The sequence below is a fragment of the Dermochelys coriacea genome, chromosome 2 (genome assembly GCF_009764565.3).
Source record: "Dermochelys coriacea isolate rDerCor1 chromosome 2, rDerCor1.pri.v4, whole genome shotgun sequence".
Lineage (NCBI taxonomy): Eukaryota > Metazoa > Chordata > Testudines > Dermochelyidae > Dermochelys > Dermochelys coriacea.
Window position 1 is genome coordinate 231,331,570 of NC_050069.1, and position 22,451 is coordinate 231,354,020.

At 39.4% G+C, this 22,451-nt stretch overlaps 1 protein-coding gene across 1 annotated transcript in view; it reads left to right on the plus strand.

The window, feature by feature from the left end:
• The window catches only part of LOC119850685 (macrophage mannose receptor 1-like), a 46,114-nt gene extending 28,090 nt beyond the window's left edge, over positions 1-18,024 (plus strand). The window contains 11 exon segments of the mRNA XM_043507133.1: positions 187-287; positions 653-786; positions 4,430-4,544; positions 6,982-7,181; positions 8,608-8,698; positions 9,280-9,512; positions 10,980-11,145; positions 12,386-12,538; positions 14,160-14,271; positions 16,940-17,106; positions 17,924-18,024. Coding sequence (XP_043363068.1) covers positions 187-287; positions 653-786; positions 4,430-4,544; positions 6,982-7,181; positions 8,608-8,698; positions 9,280-9,512; positions 10,980-11,145; positions 12,386-12,538; positions 14,160-14,271; positions 16,940-17,106; positions 17,924-18,024 — 1,573 coding nt within the window.
• The last annotated feature ends 4,427 nt before the right edge of the window (positions 18,025-22,451 follow it).

A 22,451-nucleotide genomic window follows, 5' to 3' on the forward strand; every position in this document is an offset into this window, starting at 1 on the left:
CTGATGCTCATGGTTTTAGCCGTGTAACTCCCATTATCGCTAATGGACATCATGCAGCTAAAACTGTACAGAGAAATTATGAATATACCTTTCTGGATTCTTGTCAACTGATTTTTGTAATGGATTGATGTGCCACTTTCTAAAAGTGATTTGATTAATGATTTACTCTTACATCCTTTCTTTTAGCTGGCTGGATGGAACCCCAGTGAACTACGTAGCCTGGGCTCCCAATGAGCCCAATTTTGCAAATAATGATGAAAATTGTGTGATCATGATATCAACCATAGGTAAGTGACAGGACTAGGATTTAGATTTAGTTCTGTACACACACAAAATAAAGATTTCTCTTTCTGCCTTGTTTCTGGCTTGCTGCCACATCATGTAGTCTGTTGGACCTAGTCTTTTAATGGGCTTGTCGCCACTTCTCCAGAGATAGGACTGGTGCTGGATATGTGGGACGGGCCTACTGAAAATACATGATAGATATGTACATTTTTCAAGTAGCTTAGTTGACAAATTGTTTTTAAGATGTGCATATTCTACTCTTACAGAATATAAATGCTGTTTTTAAACAAAATAGGAAGTGCCAGATTATCATTCTATTTATCAATATTATGCATTCATTTACTTGCTATATTTAATTTTTTTTCAGGTTTGTGGAATGATATAAATTGTGGCTTTCCAAGTGGTTTTATCTGTGAAAGGCACAACACTACCATTAACTCAACATTTGCTCCTGCACCTCCAGGAGGCTGTACAGAAACTTGGCTTTTGTTTAACAATAAGGTACATTAACAAATATTTCAGTAAATTGTATTTGGCAGAGTAGGTGAACAAAGGACACATTTTTATGGTTATTATATTATGTTGGTTTCAGAGTAGCAGCCGTGTTAGTCTGTATTCGCAAAAAGAAAAGGAGTACTTGTGGCACCTTAGAGACTAACAAATTTATTAGAGTATAAGCTTTCGTGAGCTACAGCTCACTTCATCGGATGCATTTTTATATTATGTTGGACAGTGATTATCCAAGTCTGCATGCTGTGTGGCAGGCTGAGCCATTTTGGAGATATTATACCATTTTAAACCTCCAAAGAAATGAGTCTGTAGGTTGAATTACTTAAGGCAGAAGTACGCTTTGCAGGTCTTTGCTGCTATAACTTACACTTTCTTTCCCCCCGCCCCCTGTGATTTATGTCCATTCTAGGGACTGAAGTTATCAGTGGTCAACCTGGAAAGATAATATAAAACAATCCTCTGAGCCAGGATAAATTAGAAAGAACACTTGAACAATAGATAATTAATCTTCATAAAAACAACGAGGAGTCCAGTGGCACCATAAAGACTAACAGATTTATTTGGGCATGAGCTTTCACTCCATTCATCTGAAGAAGTGGGGTTTTTACCCACAAAAGCTTATATCCAAATAAATCTGTTAGTCTTTAAGATGCCACTGGACTCCTTGTTGTTTTTGTGGATTCAGACTAACACGGCTGCCCCCTGATACTTAATCTTCATAAAGTTTCCCAAATGGTTGGATTCAGAATGAAAGAGTAAAAATGCTGAGGAGTTTCATTATGGGTTTATGTGTAGCATTGGCTTGAAATTTATCTTTGATGCACCAGGGTGATTTATACAGATTCCTGGGATGGTTTCCTTAGCCGCTGTTTGCCAGAAGCTGGGAATAGGTGACAGGGGATGGATCACTTGATTATTACCTGTTTTGTTCATTCCCTTCAGGGCACCTGGCATTGGCCACTGTTGGAAGGCAGGATACTGGGTTAGATGGACCTTTGGTCTGACCCAGTATGGCTGTTCCTATGTTCTGTTTTCTTTCCACTCAGATGCAATCGCTACTGCTACTTTACAAACCCTGTATTAGTCTTGTATTCTGAAAGTGTTAGGTGACAAGATCTAACTGACATTTCAGACTGTTCAGGAGCATGAATGATTGCTAGAAAGTGTCAGTAGTGGTAGCATGAGAAACATTTCAGATCAGTGTATGCAGCTGTACGATCATAACCAATAAGAAATTATGTTTCCTTAGCTGCAAATCCTCTGACAATAAGGATATCGCATTAGCACCGTGGGAAGAACTGATTAGTAAAGAATAAAATTAAAAGTCTGTCTATACTGAATACCAAGAAATGCATGCCCCCCTTCCTCCCCGAAAAAAAAACCAGACAGGAAAAAAAGCATCATGTTATGGCAATTTGTCATTGTAGAGCATCATGTATACCCAATATTTACCACCCATTTTCCCTTTTCCCCAATTTCACTTTCACTGATAGTGGCAGAGATAGGGGAAGGAAATGTGAAAGGGGCAGAAAGATAAAGCTGTGATCAAAGTGTTTGATTTTAAATTACTCCATAGATGTAACAGTAGGCACTGTCTCATCTTTCACAGTGTTTTTTTGATAGCTTATTATCTGGCAGGTAGGGAGCAGATAAAGCTAGGTTCAAGTGTATTACACAGCCACAGAATTTGTCTTGGAATTCACCTCTTGCTCCAAAGTATGAGCTTTCATTTCTACCAGAGTGCAAAATAATGTAATATGGATGTTGCATATGACTGCATTCTAAACAGAGAATAGAATAAGGACTTCAATAGCTCAGACATGGGTAAGGTTTTTCATAGGAGTGGGTGGGTGAGATTCTGTGGCCTGCACTGTGCAGGAGGTCAGACTAGATGATCAGAATGGTCCCTTCTGACCTTAGTATCTATGAATCTATGAATAGATACTATTTGGTATTCTTCTCCCCACGCCCCCATCTACCAAACACAAATATACTTTCAAATTATGCAAGAGTGCTATTAAATATTTTCATGTAACTGATGCATTTGGAAACCAAAATTCTTTGCAACAAGACTGCAATATTTAGTCTCATCCTCATAATGCTATACAACTACTAATTTTTTTCCTCAAAATCAATAATACAGCTCTGACAATGAATAAAACTAGCAATATATCTGTATTACGTGATCCAATCATGCACCTATCATCACCTTAGAAAACCTGGTTCAAACCTACATCACTAAATTATAGAGATTTACTAATCAATAATCTGAATCACAAACTAATGATTCTGGCTAGAATCAAAGGCTACCTAGAACTAAAGGCTGCAACTAAACCAACCAGCCTAGCATCCTTTAAACTGTGATTGTTGCTAAGTATCCACTAGGATATGCTGTGCTGAACTTAAACATGGTTATCTAAGTACTGTGGTTGTTGGTCCCAGTTTCTAAGGTGCCACAAGTACTCCTTTTCTTTTTGCGAATACAGACTAACACGGCTGCTACTCTGAAACATCTCCTACCACTGTAATCCTTCAGTTCTGCATTTTGCTTCTCCTATTCCTCTCCCCATTCTTCTTATTCCTGTTCCCTTTCTATTTTCCTCTCTTTCAGTTTACTTCTCTCTTTACTCATTCCCCTATTTCACATCAGCTATCTCTTCCAATCATCTACTTGAACCCTGAGTATCCTCTCCCCAAAAGCTTCTACATTTCTGTAACTTAAAAAATATGTTGTACAATTCCACCACCACCAAACACAGCAAGCCCTAACAACACAGCACATGTCTATCATGATCACTTTGGGCTAAACTGGGTTCCTGGCTTATGCATGGTACACTGTGAGTGGCAGGAGTATGTACACATATATGTCTTGCATAGCCCACATAAATATGGGAAGACTAGTCATGCCAGGAGAAGTACACACTATAGAGGACTATAGGAAATTACTATCCATCCAGTACAATCAGGGAATGCCTCCAGTACTTTCTTGTTAATTGAGTTTGTCTAGTAAATATTTATCTATTTATAACTACAAAATAAAACCTCCATTGGTACTTTTTTCTCATCTGACTCCCAAAATAAAAGCACATCGATAATGGAACTTCTAGCATTTAGTATTCATACTGTTTTAGCTTCAGAAGAAATTTAATTTAAATTTATAAAATACTAGACTAGAACTATGATGCAAGAGAAGAAGGCTCTTAAGAGCTGCAGAAACTGACTGGGGCTGGTTTCAGTTACACTAGAACTCACCAGCTTTAGGCTTTGCATGTGGAAAAATAATCACTATTAAGTCCATTTTATTTTATTGCATTGTTTTCATATAGTAGCTGGAAAGCAATCGTTTTCCTGTGAGAAGCACTTTTAAAAAAATCTTCATGTTCTCCCTGTCATTGAGGGATAAAATGAATGTTAACAATAAACCTCTAAGTTGTTTGAATTCACAATGCTTTTCAGCTCAGGTTTAGCAACGTTTAAATTACAGATCCTAAAGGTTTGCTAGCCTTCCTATCCTTGCTTTCTTTCTGTGGGAAGATGAATAGCACATGAGTAATTAATATTATTCACATATGACAGCTTCCATTTGGTTTGCAGCATTGAATGAAATGTCCAGTTGATTTTTTTTCTTTTTCAGTGTTTCAAAATATTTGGCTCAAGTGAAAGTGAGACATTGATGTGGCATGCTGCACGAATGGCTTGTATAAATTTAGGAGGAAACCTGGCTTCCATACCAAATAAAGAAGTCCAAGGTATAATGTGTGAACCCTTTGGTACTAAATGAAACCTCAACCAGTTCCTATAACAATTATAAATGAAGGCAAAAAATATACAACTGCAGTTATACATTCTATTCTTTTGGCCTGTTGTATAAGTGTAACAAAAATTTTAGTTTGTTAAGAAATGGCCCTTGGGATCAGCGTAACATAGAAACTGCCATACCAGATTAGACCAGTAGTCCATCTAATCCTGTATCCTGTTTCTGGGACTGCCCCAGTGACAGAAGCTTCAGAGGAAAGTACCACAAACCTCAGAGTGTACAGTTATGGAATAATCCACTCACTCAGGAAATCACTTCCTAATCCCATCAGTTATTGGCTGTAATATGAAAAACTACATTAGGCCCTCAGAAGTTAGGAAATGTCAAAATTAAGCTTGCCTGAAGTTAGACTAAATGATCAGGTGGACGATAAGGTGGATAGAAAGCTAGCTAGATTGTCGGGCTCAACGGATAGTGATCAATGGCTCCATGTCTAGTTGGCAGCCGGTATCAAGTGGAGTGCCCCAAGGGTCGGTCCTCGGGCCGGTTTTGTTCAATATCTTCATTAATGATCTGGAGGATGGTGTGGATTGCACCCTCAGCAAGTTTGCAGATGACACTAAACTGGGAGGAGAGGTAGATACGCTGGAGGGTTGAGATAGGATACAGAGGGACTAGACAAATTAGAGGATTGGGCCAAAAGAAATCTGATGAGGTTCAACAAGGACAAGTGCAGAGTCCTGTACTTAGGATGGAAGAATCCCATGCACCGCTACAGACGAGGGACCGAATGGCTAGATAGCAGTTCTGCAGAAAAGGACCTAGGGGTTACAGTGGACGAGAAGCTGGATGTGAGTCAACAGTGTGCTGTTGTTGCCAAGAAGGCCAATGGCATTTTGGGATGTATAAGTAGGGGCATTGCCAGCAGATCGAGGGACGTGATTGTTCCCCTCTATTTGACATTGGTGAGGCCTCATCTGGAGTACTGTGTCCAGTTTTGGGCCCCACACTACAAGAAGGATGTGGAAAAATTGGAAAACGACCAGCAGAGGGCAACAAAAATGATTAGGGGACTTGAACACATGACTTCTGAGGAGAGGCTGAGGGAACTGGGATTGTTGAGTCTGCAGAAGAGAAGAATGAGGGGGGATTTGATAGCTGATTTCAACTACCTGAAAGGGGGTTCCAAAGAGGATGGATCTAGACTGTTCTCAGTGGTAGCAGATGACAGAACGAGGAGTAATGGTCTCAAGTTGCAGTGGGGGAGATTTAGGTTGGATATTAGGAAAAACTTTTTCACTAGGAGGGTGGTGAAACAGTGGAATGCGTTACCTAGGGGGGTGGTGGAATCTTCTTCCTTAGAAGTTTTTAAGATCAGGCTTGACAAAGCCCTGGCTGGGATGATTTAATTGGGGATTGGTCCTGCTTTGAGCAGGGGGTTGGACTAGATGACTTCCTGAGGTCCCTTCCAACCCTTATATTCTATGATCTTATGATACAGTGGCTCCATCAATTTCTACTTCCAACTGGAACCTCCCAAGGGCCCCAAAATTTGACTAGCTACTCATGTCAAAAAGGGGCAGCAGTCTGAAAACATTTGGTGAATAGTAACAAATTATGCAGAAATTGGGATAGGTTTGTGAAAGATTCTGTTAACTGTAAAAAAGGGTATACATTCGTTATGAAAATTATTCAAAATGAATTATTAGACCAGCTCTTCTAATAATGCTGCATTACTCATAAAAGGTCATCAGATCTATTTTCAGTGCTGTTGCAAACAAAACAAAACAAAGGCATTGTGCATCTTATTCCTTCCATTGGCCATATGAACCGTGAGGAATTTGGGGGGGTGGGGATATTTCAGCATACTCAAAAACTTCCTTTTCGCATTGGTTTTTAAAATTAAAATGTCTTGTTTCTTATAAGTTAATGTTTGAGTAGCATATATTCCTTATGATTTCACCACCAAACACTATATTTAAGCCATAAAATGTGACCTTTAGGGTAGGTGTACACTAGAAGTGCTGTATTGGCACAGCTGCACCAATGCAGCTGTACCACTGTAGAGTGTCTGGTGAAGATGCTCTATGCTGATGGGAAAGTCACTCTCCTGTCGGCATAATTATTCCACCTCCATGAGAGGTGGAAGCTATGTCAGTGGAAGAGTGTCTCCCACCAACATAACACAGGCATGGACAGCGCTTAGGTCGCTGTAACTTGCGTCCCTCAGAGGGGTGTCTTTTTCACACCCCTGAGTGATGCAAGTTAGATTGACTTAGGTGATAGTGTAGACCTGCCCTTACTTTCAAGCAGGTGGGATTTTGCAGAGAAATGTTTTTACCATTACCTCAGTTGTGGACGTGTTCATTTTTCTGTCTGGAGAAAATCATGTTGAGGTTCCCTTCATTTAAAATGTTTGCTTCCTTAAGCCTTCCTCTTCTACCATTTAAGGGAAGTCATGACTGATACATGGATTGGATTGAATGATATAAATAGTGAGTTATCATTTCTTTGGATGGATGGAAGTGGTGTCTCCTATAAAAACTGGGCCAACGGTGCACCTACGTACAGACGCACATACTCTTATTTTTATTATGATGGTGGTAGCGATGATGATGACTATCAGGAGGTAAACAAATCATCATTAAACAGCCATGAATGGCTGTGCAACCGTAATTGAGCCATCTTGTGAATGTGCATTATGCTTCAGTTTTTAATTACATGATCATGTGCTATTTTTCCCACAGGGCTAGTTTTTTAAGAGGATGACAAAAGGCATATCCTTAGTACAAAGGCTTTTCCCTAGCCAAATTTCAAATCCCTGCTCCAAAGCATTGAGGCATTAGAACTCCTCAAAGTAAAGGCCACCAGATTTTATTTTAATATCGAGCATCAGTCTCAGAAACAACTGATCTGTTCATGGCTGAAACATTCCAGAAAAATTCAGCCTGAGGCAGACAACCAATATGGAAAATTTCATCCTGAATGGTTAAATTCTGGCAAAGGCATAAAGCAACTGAAAATAGGGTCTTGTAATGGGAAGCATCAATCAAACTTAATTATTGGCAAGGCTGCCAGCTATGTCTGAAATATGATAATAGCTACGCAGCCTGGGTGTACAATAAGTGATTTTTTTAATACTTCAAGTGCAGTTGTACCCATCTAACACATGTACAGACTAATGTTTTTAGTATGTAATTTTACTAAAATAAGTTTCAGTCTTTTCCTCTTTCCTGAAAATCCATTTTAATGATTTTCTGTACAATCAAAAGTTGGACCTAAATAGACATATAATAGATATTCTAGTCCATCACCCTTATCTGTACAGAAGTCTTTCCTATTACAGTTGATAAGACTTATGCTTTACAAATAACATTTGTTACAAATTTAGCCCCTTTTCTGGTGAGTAAATCATCTGTGAACTCATCGTATTAATGTTTATATTTGTAAGTACTCGCTGTCTACAACTTCTGGCACTAGACAGTCCAGAAGTTGTGAAGAGGAAATAAGTCCATAGCCATTCTCTTTCCTCCACAATAGCTAAAAAAGGGGTGGGGCAGTCTTAGAAGGAAGTTTGATGAATGCTGAATGTTCTGATGAGGTTTAGTAGTATCTTCAGTCCGTGTCCATGTTAGCAAGCTCCCATTGGGTGACACCCTTCCATTAGGAGTGGAGAAGAACAGCTGAAGCAACTAAGGATAAATGAACTGCCACCATCTGTCCTCCCAAACATTTATCGTAGTGTCAGCTAGTGGTGAGGAGCCAACATTGCTTCTAAAATAATCCAGAGCAAAAGAAGCTTCCATAATCTAGGAAACGTTGTCTGCGATTATGAACACCCAGGAGGAGTTTGTAAAAGCTTGGCAAGGTTCCAATCAAAATGAGATTTTTAGGAGCTATATGAATACTGACATTACAGTACTGAGACTTCAAATGTTGGAGGACTGAAACACTTGTAATATGCATGTCTATAGAACCTGAGGGAGGAGGAGGAGAGCTTGTCTCCTGATGATTACTTTTTCTTCTGAATTTATGTACTCCTTTTTTCCCCGTAGAAAGACTGTGTCATTATGACAAAGGAAGAAGGGACATGGAAAGATGAAGACTGTGAAAATGACAAAAGCTATATATGCCAAATGAATTTAAGTGAGTTCTATTTCACCAGCTTTCTAAATTTAAAAAAATTATTGAAAACTCATGATAGCTTTTTAGTTTTACTTGTGGATTAAATTTTGGGTTTCCACATAGAACATATCACCCATTGTAAGGCATTCTGACCCTCTGAGGCCTCCAAAATTCCTTCTTCTCAAGTGGTGCAGTTCTGCATCCGCCCTAATGCAAAGTTGCACCATAAAAGTGCAAGCTTCCCACAGTACTTTCTGAATATTGGGGAGAAATTATTATTTTAATTTTTTAATTTGTTCTACAGAAAATAAAGGTTATATAAAAAATGAATGATGATAGAACTGAATATGTTGAAACAGATTCCACAGCAAATTCCACAGCTGGGTCAATTTAACTTTTTAGTGTGGACCAGGCCTATATTTTCTGTATTCACAAACTATTCATAATTTTTCATTAATTTAAACTGAAGAATTTTCACTTATTGTTAGTGCTACACCACTTAATTTGTGCAACAATGTAGATATTAAACGTTATTGGTACAAAGTAAATCCATGCACCTGATTTTGGTTATTTATTTATTTATTTATTTAAAATTATTACAGACCCTAAATTACTTCATTCCCCAACAACAATTCTAGCCTCTGGCTTTATCCGTTATGGTGACAGTAGCTATGCAGTCATCCATTCCAAAATGAAATGGGAAGAGGCAAGAAAAAATTGCAAGGACAGATCTTCAGAACTTGCTAGTATTTTAGATATCCACAGCCATTCATTCCTATGGTTACAAATGTTAAAGTATGGAGAGCCTGTATGGATTGGTCTTAACAGCAATGTAGTAAGTGTTGGATATTACTGTACTATTACATACAAAAATAAGCTCTCATGTTTTATATATAAATATTGGTTCCTTTCATTGTAATGGTGCTCTAAGAGCTATATTCTCAATTCACCAGAAGCATGCATGGACTTCTAGCAATCCTGTTAAGAGTTCCTCAAAAACCTCATAAAGCACGTGGGATGGATAGGAGGATCCACAGAAAAATCCCTAATGGGAAACAGTAGATGGAGAGCTATAAAAACTGTGGAGGGAACTCAGTGTTAAAATCAGGAACCATGGAGACAGGGTGTGGAGTGCCAAATAATTTTTACCCCCAAAATTACTTAAAATCGTAATCTAAAGAAATGATGATTAGGCCGGCTGGATTGTCAATAATTGCTCCTCTTGATAGCAATCTGGGAAGTGATCCCACATTTACTCACCTAAAGCTCTAACCATGCTTTAGAGCACACCATTATGATGGGATAACATGATTTTGGCAATTAATTGATCTTTAAATATTCATGGTAAATAGGCCCAATGGCCTGTGATGGGATATTAGATGGGGTGGGATCTGAGTTACTACAGAAAATTCTTTCCTGGGTATCTGGCTGGTGAATCTTGCCCATATGCTTAGAGTTTAGCTGATCGCCATATTTGGGGTAGGGAAGGAATTTTCCTCCAGGGCAGATTGGAAGAGGCCCTGGAGGTTTTTCGCCTTCCTCTGTAGCATGGGGCACGGGTCACTTGCTGGAGGATACTCTGCTCCTTGAAGTCTTTAAACCACGATTTGAGGACTTCAATAGCTCAGACATAGGTGAGCGTTTATTGCAGGAGTGGGTGGGTCAGATTCTGTGGCCTGCGTTGTGCAGGAGGTCAGACTAGATGATCATAATATGATCATAAGATCCCTTCTGACCTTAATATCTATGAATCTATGAATTACTTCAACAAGCAAAATAATAATGAATAATTTAAGAAGATAATACCAAATGTAAATAGGCAATAAAATAAACTATGCTTAGAATAAGTTATGCTTGGAAGAGCTTCCCAATTAATTTTTAGTTTGTGCCACCCTCCCCAGCTTTATAAATCCCCAGAAAAATAATCTGTCCATGTAAATGTCCATCTATAAAGTCACAGCTCCAGTGATTATATTATCTTGTCACATCCTGCATTGTACCTACTTGTTCCTGTACATTGAAAACTCCTCAAGAAAGAGACTCTGCTATTTGTTCAACTCAGTTCATATGTTGGACTGTGCAGTGCCCATTTGCAGTGCTAAATAAATACTGTTAGCTTAAAAAAAATAAAGAAGTATCACTCTCCTCATTTATTCACTATTTTGATATGTGAGGTATTAGAAAATGACATAAATAGAGTGTTTCTGATATAAAGCTCAAATAACTAATGCCAGTGCAATTAAAATTACATAATGGTGCCTTTGTACTGGCATTTATATTATCTTAATTTATATTGTTTTAGACAGATGGCCATTATAAATGGGTTGATAACTGGATAATCAAATATACTAAATGGGCAACAAGGGAACCAAAAGTGAAAATAGCCTGTGTCTATCTAGACCTTGATGGAACCTAGAAGACAGCATCTTGTAATGAAAGCTACTTCTCCGTCTGTAAACAGTCAAATGGTAAGCAATTGAACTTAACAATTTAAAGAAAACAAGACTTACTGTACTGGATCATGCCAGAGGTCTAACTAGTTTAATATCAAAAAGAAAAGGAGTACTTGTACTCCTTTTCTTTTTGCGAATACAGACTAACACAGCTGCTACTCTGAAACCTGTCATAATTTTAATATCCTATCTCTAGCAGTGACTGTCCCCAAAAACCTCAGAGGAAGGTGCTTCAAGAATTCCACATACCTGCCTTCAGAGTCTGGGATTCTACTAATGAGGTGGTACATGACTTTGAAGGCTTTGGCACTTTAAAGCCTCAGTTGGTGTAAATGGGAATAGCTCCATTGACTTCAGAGGCATTATGCTTATTTACTCCAGCTGACTATATGGCCCTCCATTCTTTTCCAGCCTTGAGATATTTTCCTCGTTATATGCAATTTTCATGGGTTGCATTGGTGGTTGTACATAAGGTAGATTGGCACTGGGCACTAATCAGGACTACCCATCCAGTAACTAATTATGAAAGCTCTAGGGGGAGGTGTCCCAGTGGCCATTGGAAATGGCCACTTGGGAGAGGTTCATGCCCACCTGTTGGGGTAATAATTCTAAGAGCTGGTATGCTCCAGGCCAGTCACAGCAGGGAGCCGAGACTCAGGCGTGGGAATCCTGGGTGATGACACCTTTAAAAAGAAGTTTTCAGGGCATATAATTTTCCCTCACAGCACTCTTTAGGCTACACAATATAATCTCTTCCTGATGTGGATTACAGAATAAATGGCGTTGCTTTACAGTAGCTTTTGAATTAACGCGTCAGGCCATAAATCTGCTTTGATCAGCATATGCAACTCTTACTGATGAGCCCAGCGATGTCAATAGGAGTTGTACACATGATTAAGAGCTATATGTAGCATATGGCATTCTGATAACTAGTGGTGGGTCCCATATAAGTGTCTATACTTAATGTGACTAAATAAAAAGTACAACTGACAATACAGCATGCAACTACAACACCAATACTTCACCAGTTGAAGGTAGTCTCATATAAAGTGATAATGGAAATTCCAGATGGATATCAATATTTAGCTGTGACTATGGGGATTGGGGGGAGGAGAGGGCAGTATTTTCCTTGCATCATTCTAAGTTAATAATAGCTACTTGTAGCATGGTATATGTTTTCTGAGCAATTTTTAAGACTAATTTTGGGGTTATTCATAAAAAAGCACTGATTTCAAACCACATGATTTCTTCAGAGTTGTGGCCCCTCCTGATCCTCCACAGCTGCCTGGAAATTGCCCTGAATCAGAGGAACTCAGATCTTGGATTCCTTTCCATGGTCACTGCTACTACATTGAATCATCAGCTATGAAAAGCTGGGCCCAAGCTTCCCTGGAATGTATTCGATTAGGTGAGTGACTTTTATTGAGAGCAAAGATTTAATTAAGGATACAGTGTTCATTTTACAAAGTTCCTTAACTGCCAAAAAACTATTTATTAAAATGAGTTATTTAAAAAATATAGCATACTTCTCCCCACTTACGCCTTTTGTTTTGTTTTTGCTTTTCACTCAGCTGGGAAGATGAAACTAGACTGATATGTTTGACTTTCTCATTATAGTCATAGCTCCTGCACATTACAGGCGACAGAACCTTACCCACCCACTCCTGTAAAATACCCCTAACCTCTGGTTGAGTTACTGAAGTCCTCAAATCATGGTTTAAAGACTTCAAGTTACAGAGAATCAAGCATTTCCACTAGTTTAAACCTGCAAGTGACCCTTGACCTGTGTGGCAGAGGAAAGTGAAACCCCCACCCCCCAGGGTCTCTGCCAATCTGACCTGGGGGAAAATTCTTTCCCGACCCCAATACAGCCATCAGTTAGACTCTGAGCATGTGGGCAAGACCCAGCAGCCAGACACCTTGGAAAGAATTCTCTATAGTAACTCAGAGCCCTCCCCACCTAGTGTCCTATCACCAGCCATTGGAGATATTTGCTGCTAGCACTTGCACGTCTGCTACATGCCTTTGTAGGCAGTCTCATCATAACATCTCCTCCATAAACTGATCCTCAACATGAAATCCAGAATCTTCAGATTTTAATATTTCCTTAAGATCATGCCAAGCTGCAAAAGCAAAGCAGGGACAGTAGGGAAAGAGAGTTGCACAATGGGGACAGTCCCCTTTCCCCTTTAATTAGGAACAATAGCTCCCCCAGTTGGTTCAGTTTTGCCCTTTCTCTCACAACTGAGGAGTCTTCCCCTTCATCTGCATATGCTCCCCACCTGGCTGGCTCTCAGTGTCTGGGGCCTGCCAGCAGTGGAGCCAGTATCCTGGTAACCTAGTGAGCGCAGCTGGCCCTGAAGGAAGCTGTCTGACTAAGCCACCTGATTGGCTGCAGGAGTCAGCTAGCTAATACTTAAGTTCAGCAGCAGTCCAGTGTCTGCTCAATGTGCTCCTGACCTGCAGCTATGCTTGCCCATGCTCCAGCACCCCATTCTGGACCCTGACTGTGACTCTTGTTACCTCTTTGGCTTTGGCTTCTGACAGTGACTCAGGTTAACTCTCTAGCTTCAACTTTGGCTTCAGATTCTTCTGTCCAATTCCTGGTTACCTTTTCTAACTATAACTTTGGCTCAGGCTTTGGCTTCTGACTCCCAGCTCTGACCTGTGGCTTTGCTCCAGGACTGTGCCCCAGCTGCATTCAGCTCTACCTATAGGCCAGACCGATGATTCAGCCATCAGGCCACACACCCACGACTTGGTCACTGACGCTCAAGGCTGTGGGCTCCAGGAGGAGGGAGCATTAGCTGTTGCTGTGTTGAGAAACCTAGTTGTGACTCAGCACATTCAACTGCCACGATTAGCTGTTCTCCCGGAGGAGACAGAGGAATGGAGGAGGCAGCCAATCAGAAGGCATTGTGCAAAAATCTCAAAGATAAAAGTAACTGTTATTACAGTTGTGAAGGGGCAGGTCATTATATTAGTTACTCTCTTTGATTATGGTTATTTGTTTTGTTAATGCTTTCCAGACGCTGCTTTGGTTTCAGTAGAAGATTTGGCTGAATCCAACTTTCTGACACACAGGATACAGACTCTTGAAAGCAAAATGCAAGGTTTTTGGACAGGAATGTACCGAAATGGATGGTAATTTTATTTTACTGTCAATATTTAAATTCATAAATATTTGTCAATAAATGAAATCTGAGGAATAATTTTATCCCTTGATGCACTGTTCTGCTGATGGTTTAAGAAGGACTGCCTATGTCTTTTAGTCTCTAATGTCAATTGGTTGACCCTAGGCATCCTCTACAGTGACCTTGTCCTCAGAGGCCACCCAAGGTAGCAGATAACCTACCAGAAATGATGTGTGAAGGAAGGCCTACTAGATCACAGATGTCTTCAGGTGAATCTGATTGCATTGTGAAGTCTTTCTGAAATCACACATCATTGTTATACAAGAGGGAAAGAAGAGATTTTTTTGTCTCTGATATAGACTCCATAAAATCTTGGTCAGCAAATTTGTTTTGAGTTGTGCGTGGGCTGTTTAACTAAAGATATCTCTGTCTGGTTGCTGGTTCCAGTCCCTTCCATTAAGACAAATTTCTAGATAGTCTGAAAAGGTAATTGTTCATAATTGGGCTGATGTATCCACCTTTTTGGTAGAGCAGTATTTTGAGTGCAAGTGGAAGGCCTTCTCTGATTGCATTCCAATTAGTGTTGCTCATCAGTATACTGGAGGTGTTGGAAAAACTTCAGACTTCAAGGTGTGTGTTAGACTTCCTGGCTAGTGAAGGCCAGGAGGGAAGCACTGTATCCAATATTGATGGAGATTGTCAGTGTTTCTATTAAGGAAAGTATGACACCAGATTTGAGGAAAGCCTACATATACTTTTCAGTTATTAAGTCATTGCTTGACTTTGGCAATTTTACCAATCATTTAGAAGCTTCCAGCCTTCGCTGCTTGAGTAAGGTGACTGAGAAAATGTCTGTATGCCTCAGATCTCCTTGATCCTTGTAAATCTAGTTATGGTCCTGGATTTGAACAAAACCCACAGTGGTTACACTGATCAATGTTCTTCACCTAGTGATGGTCAGTGATCAAGTGCTCATGCTGATATTAGTTCTCTCAGTTGCCTTCAATACTATTGATCATAAAGTATTGACACTTCTGCAGGTGTATGCAGGGGTTCATGGGGTACCCTTGGAGTAGCTACATTACTTCTTGTCAGAGGGTAGTCTTGAAAATTGTCCATCATCCCCAATGTCGATCTCACGTTGGGTGCTACAGGTTTCTTTTTGTCACCATACTTGTTCAATGTGTACATAGGGCCTTCAGGGAGATTAATGAGGAATCACGGTTTGCAATGTTTTAATAGTCTGATGGCACACTAATATATATTGTGAATGGACCTCTGGACATGGTTAGGAAAGTAAATGATACCATAAGCATAGAAAAACTGATAGTAAAGAAGTAGCTATGAGTCAACGTATACTGCATAATCTGATTTATAATTACATAGCAAATGAAAAATGAGATTCTACAAGGGATGTATTTAAAAAGGAAAGTAGAATTGTTTTACTGTTATATAGTTTCTTATTATAATAACTCCAGCTGGGAACATACTATATCAGATGCTCCTTTTTATTTTATCACCATTAGTTTTAATTCCTGCCATTGTCTCGCACCCTTTCATTTATACTATTTTGACAAGTCTGAATTCATAATGAAGTTAACATTGTTTCTAACTACATGTTGCTGTTAACACTGTGTTTCTTTTATGTTACTTATTGCATTAGGTATAGTTGAAAAGCTGTATAGAAATAAAATGCATAAAAGTTCTTTTCCATCTCAAATGTTGAAGTCTTTCAGCCTCTGGGATTCTTACATCTTCTGTTTATAGATGTTAGTTTGTAGTCACAGAAACATAATTAGCATATAAAACACTGGATTATGGTCTGATCTTTCCTGAAGCACTGTCCATCCAAATCAAATTGTTGTAGTATGGTGGGGTTTACAGATCCCACACTGAACCAGGCTAAGGAATAGAGCAATGCTGGGCTAGGGATGCCCCAGCCCCCAACAGGCACAGGGCATGCTCTTGGTGGAGGAATAATTTATAAGGTCACTTGTAGCCCAGGAAAAGCGGGGAAGGAGCTTCAGGTTGCACCAAGAAGAAAGGCTGAAGCCAAGAGTTGTGATAGGAGTAACTACAGCTCTGTTAAGGCTGCTGTAACAACAGGGATCTGGATACCCTAGCCCCCTCTTTGGGAGCTGAAAGCCCTAAATGAGACGGCTTTGATTAGAACATTAACAGACCAAGTGGAGTCTTCTAAAACAGCTATCACACCCCAAACAGAGGTGCCCTAATCTGTAGGAAGTGACCAAGGGAAAATGTAATGTGGGGCAGATCAATAACTCGTCCGGACACTTTGACAAACCCTCTAGGGGCCTGGGTTGGGACCAGATGGAGTTAATGGACCCCTCTGTAGTGGCAGAACCCCAAGAGGAGCAATAGGAGCAGTCAGGAAGGACTTAGGTCCACCGTGCACAACATGGCTTGGGCCCCCTCTGGGATGATATGGCAGGCAGAGACTCATTACATTGCCATTGCCTGAACACTAGGACAATTGGTTATCAGACTGTCCTGGTACAAGTAATTAAAACTATGTGATATGTATTCATGCCACAAAGCAGGTGCTAGTTACTAGTAAATTGCTTGATTTTTTTAAGTCACTTGGTGAGCTAAGGAGTTACAATGGACCCATTCATTTTCTTGTAATCTGTTGTAATAAATATATTCTTTTTGACTTTAGACCAATGGTTGTGGCTAGACAACACCATAGTGGATTTTGTCAACTGGAATGTAAAAATGCCCACTGAAAGAGAGCACTGTGTTGAAATAGCTGCACAATCTGGGTATTGGAATAATATTCTGTGCTCTTCTGAAAAAGGATTTGTTTGTAAAACGCCAAAGAGTAAGTGATATGATTAATATGATATACTAGGTTTATGATTTGTTATTAGTAATTATTATAATATTTATACTGTGAATATATGCTGTGCATTGTGCGGTATATGTATGTGTAGTATGACATGCATGTTTGTGTGTAACCAATATATATATATTATATTTATTAGGGCTGTCAAGTGATTAAAAAAAGTAACTGTGATTAATCGCACAGTTAAACAATAATAGAAAGCCATTTATTTAAATATTTTTGGATGTTTTCTACATTTTCAAATATATTGATTTCAATTACAACATGGAATACAAAGTGTACAGTGCTCACTTTACATTTATTTTTGAGTACAAGTATTTGCACTGTAAAAAAACAAAAGAAATAGTATTTTTCAATTCATCTAATACAAGTACTGTAGTGCAATCTCTTTATCATGAAAGTTGAACTTACAAATGTAGAATTATGTACCAACAAACCTGCATTCAAAAATAGAACAATGTAAAATTTTAGAGCCTATAAGTCCACTGAGTCCTACAAGATATTTATGTGCCAGATACGCTGAAGATTCATATGTCCTTTGATGCTACAATCACCATTCCAGGGGACATGCATCCAAACTGATTATTAGAAATAAAAGTGAACAATTTTTAACTAGTGTTGTGGTTCAGTTACATTAAATATAAAATTAAAACTGTTGTCACATATTTAGCATCTCTGTTAATTTCCTTTACCAAATGCATTGTAGAATATGAAGCTAATTGTAGTCCTTTGTATTTTTCTCGGTATAGATTTTATAGATGTTGAATAAGTGTTTTATTTTTCTCTTTGAAAGTTCTTGAAGTTCAGCCAACTAAAAAGCCTCCAGATAAGAAAGGTAAGACTATTGATAAGCAAAATAACAAGAAACCCAAAATACCACACAAACATAGGTGATTTTGAAAATCTCACCCCCTCAGTGATTTTGAAGCAGAAGTCCTATTGAAAGTCAGCAGGACATGTGCTCTTAAGTAATTTAGGAGCTTTTGAAAATCCCACCCCTGGGTATTAGTGGTTGTAAATGTTCTGACATAAAATTACTGTAAAATTCATTTCCAAATAATTAACAGCTCATATCTCATTCATTAAAAGTGTGACTTTGTTAAAATGATACCTTCTGATTCATGAGAAAGGGTACAAGGAACTTCTCTGTCTTGAATGCCTCATGCAAGAGCCAGGGACAATCTCAGTCTTTACATGTGGGAGAACTTAGGGAAATGTTTCCACCTATATCCTCAGGATGCAGATTGTCCTGAAGGCAGCTGCAATGAGGCAGGGCTGTGGCACCGAACCTTATCTCACAGGGACTGAGTATAGTATGGACATCAGGAATTGGATCTATGTATTCAGGACAGAGCTGTTCAAATCATGAATAAGATGGATTATATTTGTGATTAATTTGATATGTGGCCAGACTTCTCTCTGTTTGCTGTTCATGGAGTCCTGTTGTCCATGATTCACACGTATTTAGAAAACCACCAGACATTTAGGAAAATATTCAGAAATCTCTACATTTCCATGAATTTTTGGACAAAAGAATCTTAGTTGAAAAATTTGTCCCAGAAAGATATTGTTCATTACTTGCTTTCTGATATTTGTTATTGGTTAGTGAATGTTCATCATATGTTCACCTGTTCAAAAAGTTTGTCACCCAACTGGGAACAGAAACAAATACCATATGACCTAAGTGACCAGTCATGGGGCACAAATAACAAATAGTTACAGTGAACACATCATAGACAACTCATACGCTAAAAACTGTTAATTCAAACTATTCAGATAATTTTTAGGAAAAAAACATAGATTCCCAGATCTGCAAATTTCCTCCTACACCACTTTATTTCCAGCCCACTGCACAATAATTAGCTGTGGGAAAGAAGGCCTGGCTACACACCAGCAATCCCTTGACGTTGCTCTAAACTAAACTGGGCTCATATTGGCACAGAACTGGCTCCAGGTTCAGGATGGGAAGAACATCTCCATCATCAGATGAGCCCAGTACATCTTGGGTACAGCTGAGAATCACACAGTCATAAAGTTTAAGGCCAAAAGGGACCAACAGATCATCTAATCTGACCTCCTGCACATCACAGGCCACTACAAAACTCCACCCAGTTACTCTTGCATTAAGATCAATAACCTGAATTAGAATTAATGCATCCGATGAAGTGAGCTGTAGCTCACGAAAGCTTATGCTCTAATAAATTTGTTAGTCTCTAAGGTGCCACAAGTACTCCTTTTCTTTTTGCGAATACAGACTAACACGGCTGCTACTCTGAAACCTGAATTAGACTAAACATTATGGCCCTCAGAAGACTGAACTATTGTGAGAGAGGCAGAGAGTGGGAGGGATGAAGCAAAAAGAAAAGGAGTACTTGTGGCACCTTAGAGACTAACAAATTTATTAGAGCATAAGCTTTCGTGAGCTACAGCTCACTTCATCGGATGCATTTGGTGGAAAAAACAGAGGAGAGATTTATATACACACACAGAGAACATGAAACAATGGGTTTATCATACACACTGTAAGGAGAGTGATCACTTAAGATAAGCCATCACCAGCAGTGGGGGGGGGGGAGGGGAAAGGAGGAAAACCTTTCATGGTGACAAGCAAGGTAGGCTAATTCCAGCAGTTAACAAGAATATCAGAGGAACAGTGGGGGGTGGGGTGGGGGGGAGAAATACCATGGGGAAATAGTTTTACTTTGTGTAATGACTCATCCATTCCCAGTCTCTATTCAAGCCTAAGTTAATTGTATCCAGTTTGCAAATTAATTCCAATTCAGCAGTCTCTCATTGGAGTCTATTTTTGAAGCTTTTTTGTTGAAGGATAGCCTTAGGTCTGTAATCGAGTGACCAGAGAGATTGAAGTGTTCTCCAACTGGTTTTTGAATGTTATAATTCTTGACGTCTGATTTGTGTCCATTCATTCTTTTACGTAGAGACTGTCCAGTTTGGCCAATGTACATGGCAGAGGGGCATTCAAGATCTTCTCATATAAAAGTAGGTTTTAGAAAGGAATGGGGAGAGCTATTCAAATGGGTCAAATGGATATACTTAAAACAACTAAAATGGAGCAAACCAGTGTGAACAAATATTCAAGAAACTATGGTTTCTAGTCAGAACTGGATTGCCATGAGATATAATGAATGGTCAGTTTATGCAACTATTGTGTTTGTGGAAACTGCAAAGAAATCAACAAAACATTTGTCTAATTCTGTTAAAATCCTGAAAATAATCCCGAAAACTTCACTCCAGCAGTCTTTTTTTATTGATGGGACTGCACTTTGCTTGAGTCTTAAAAAGAAACAGTGTTGTATATTATCACTCTTTAGATAACTTCTGAAGACATAAGTAGTCTGCTGTTTTTACTTTCTGTTATGTATAAACAGTGAAACCTGTCAGAAATATCACAAAAGGTTTTGTAGTCTGTGCTTGTAAATCTTGTAGCATATTAAATCATGTGAATTAAAATGTTCTCACCCAGTTATGAATGGGCTAAAGCAGAATGGAAATGTGTTTTCCTTCATTCACCTTGGTTCTATGAAATAGACAGAAAATGTCTTTTAATCTTTAGAACTCTCTGTGCAACAGGTAATCTCTGCCCTTCACACTTCACAGATATTATCAGTCACTAACGAGGGCAAATTAGCACAGTCTCCTAGCACGTCAGTAGACTTTTCAGCAATAATTTATAAGTAGAGAATTCTTCTTGAAGTACCAAAGATATAGCTACAAACTGTGGAGCCTTTTAGTCCTACTTTAGTGTGTTAGTGTCTGAACCAGTCTTCTCTAATAGCTCTGAAAACTGGATGGGGAAAGATCTAGACCGAGGTATCAATTTGTTCTGTCTGGGGGAACAAAACCGCATTTAGGTCCAAATTGTGGCTGGCTCTTACCCAGATGTGTGGACAGAGAAGGGTGTAATTTCTGGTTCCCTCTTCACTACTTTTTTAATGCACAGTGCATCAAAGGGGGGTCAAAGAAGAAGCAAGGCCCTCCTCCCCTCCCTCTGCACTGGCCCACAGACTGGATCCAGCACAACACAGACCTGTTAAGGTTCCCAGATTAACCAGAAGATCTCCAGTTTTGTGGATCCCTACCTGGGACCCTGAGCAGCTGCATCAGTCTCCTAATCGGGAGAGCTACTGAGCTATGGGGAGGGACTGTAGGCTGTGTCTTCATAGTTAGAGACCCTGCCTTGATGGAATTATCCTCAGAGTCCACCAGGAAATTAACCATGGCAATCCCACACACAATACAGCCCTGAACCCACCTACAGCTTTTCCATAGTGACGTCAGAAGTTAGCTAACTTGAGCTGGCATGGCTCCTTTGGTGCTTGTTTTAAGACAAGAAGAACACATTCTGTTAATAGCTTGTTGACATTTTTTATTCAAAACTAAAACTGTTCTTGGTCTTTTATTTTAAGTGTGTTGTTGGTAAATTTATTTGAATTTTTTTCTAATATTTACAAAAATCCCCAAAATCCTAAATGATTCCCCCCCCCATTTTTTAGTTATTTTACCTTTGTCTCCCTTTTTTTCTCTCCCTCAATTTTCCCTTTTCCCATTTTGTTGTTGAAATGGTGGGGGAAGGAAGGAGGAGAAAGTGTTGCGGGATGGTGGGGGTAAATCATTGTGATGAAGAGGGGAATTTTCTGTAATATTTTTATGAAGCCTATATGTGCCTCAGTTTCCCCTGTATTTCACATGGCTACTCAGGAGAGGGGGAAGGGAGCACTGTTTGCTCTCAGGACAGGATTAGGCCTGGCCTATACTAAAAAGTTAGGTTTATCCAGCTATATTGTTCATCAGTGTGAAAAATCCACACCTCTGAGTGGTGTGGTTAAACCAACCTAATCCCTAGTGTAGACAGCACTAGGCTGACAGAAGAATTCTTCTGTTGACCTAGCTACTGCCTGTCAGGGAGGTGGATTAACAACAGGAGAACCCCTCCCATTGGCATAGGTAGTGTCTACACTGAAACGCTACAGCATCACATCCGTACCATTTTAGGTGTAGACAAACCCTAAGTTTTCAGTGTAAGCCAGCCCTCAGAGAGACATAAGCCTGAACAATGGGGTTCACAACAGCTTGGCTGGGGCTCTGGCTAACCACAATGGACTATGCTTTATCCTTCATTTCTCTGTGCTAACCTAAGGATTTCCTATGCTGTGTTGCCCTGGACTAATAAACTCTACTGTTTTGACGATGCTGTTTGAGTGTTACTGCAAACACTTGGTGAGGTATGTGAATTCCAGAAGAGTGTACACATCTTTACCAGAAGTCTGTCTTAGTTGGACTCACTGACCAGAGCTCACAGT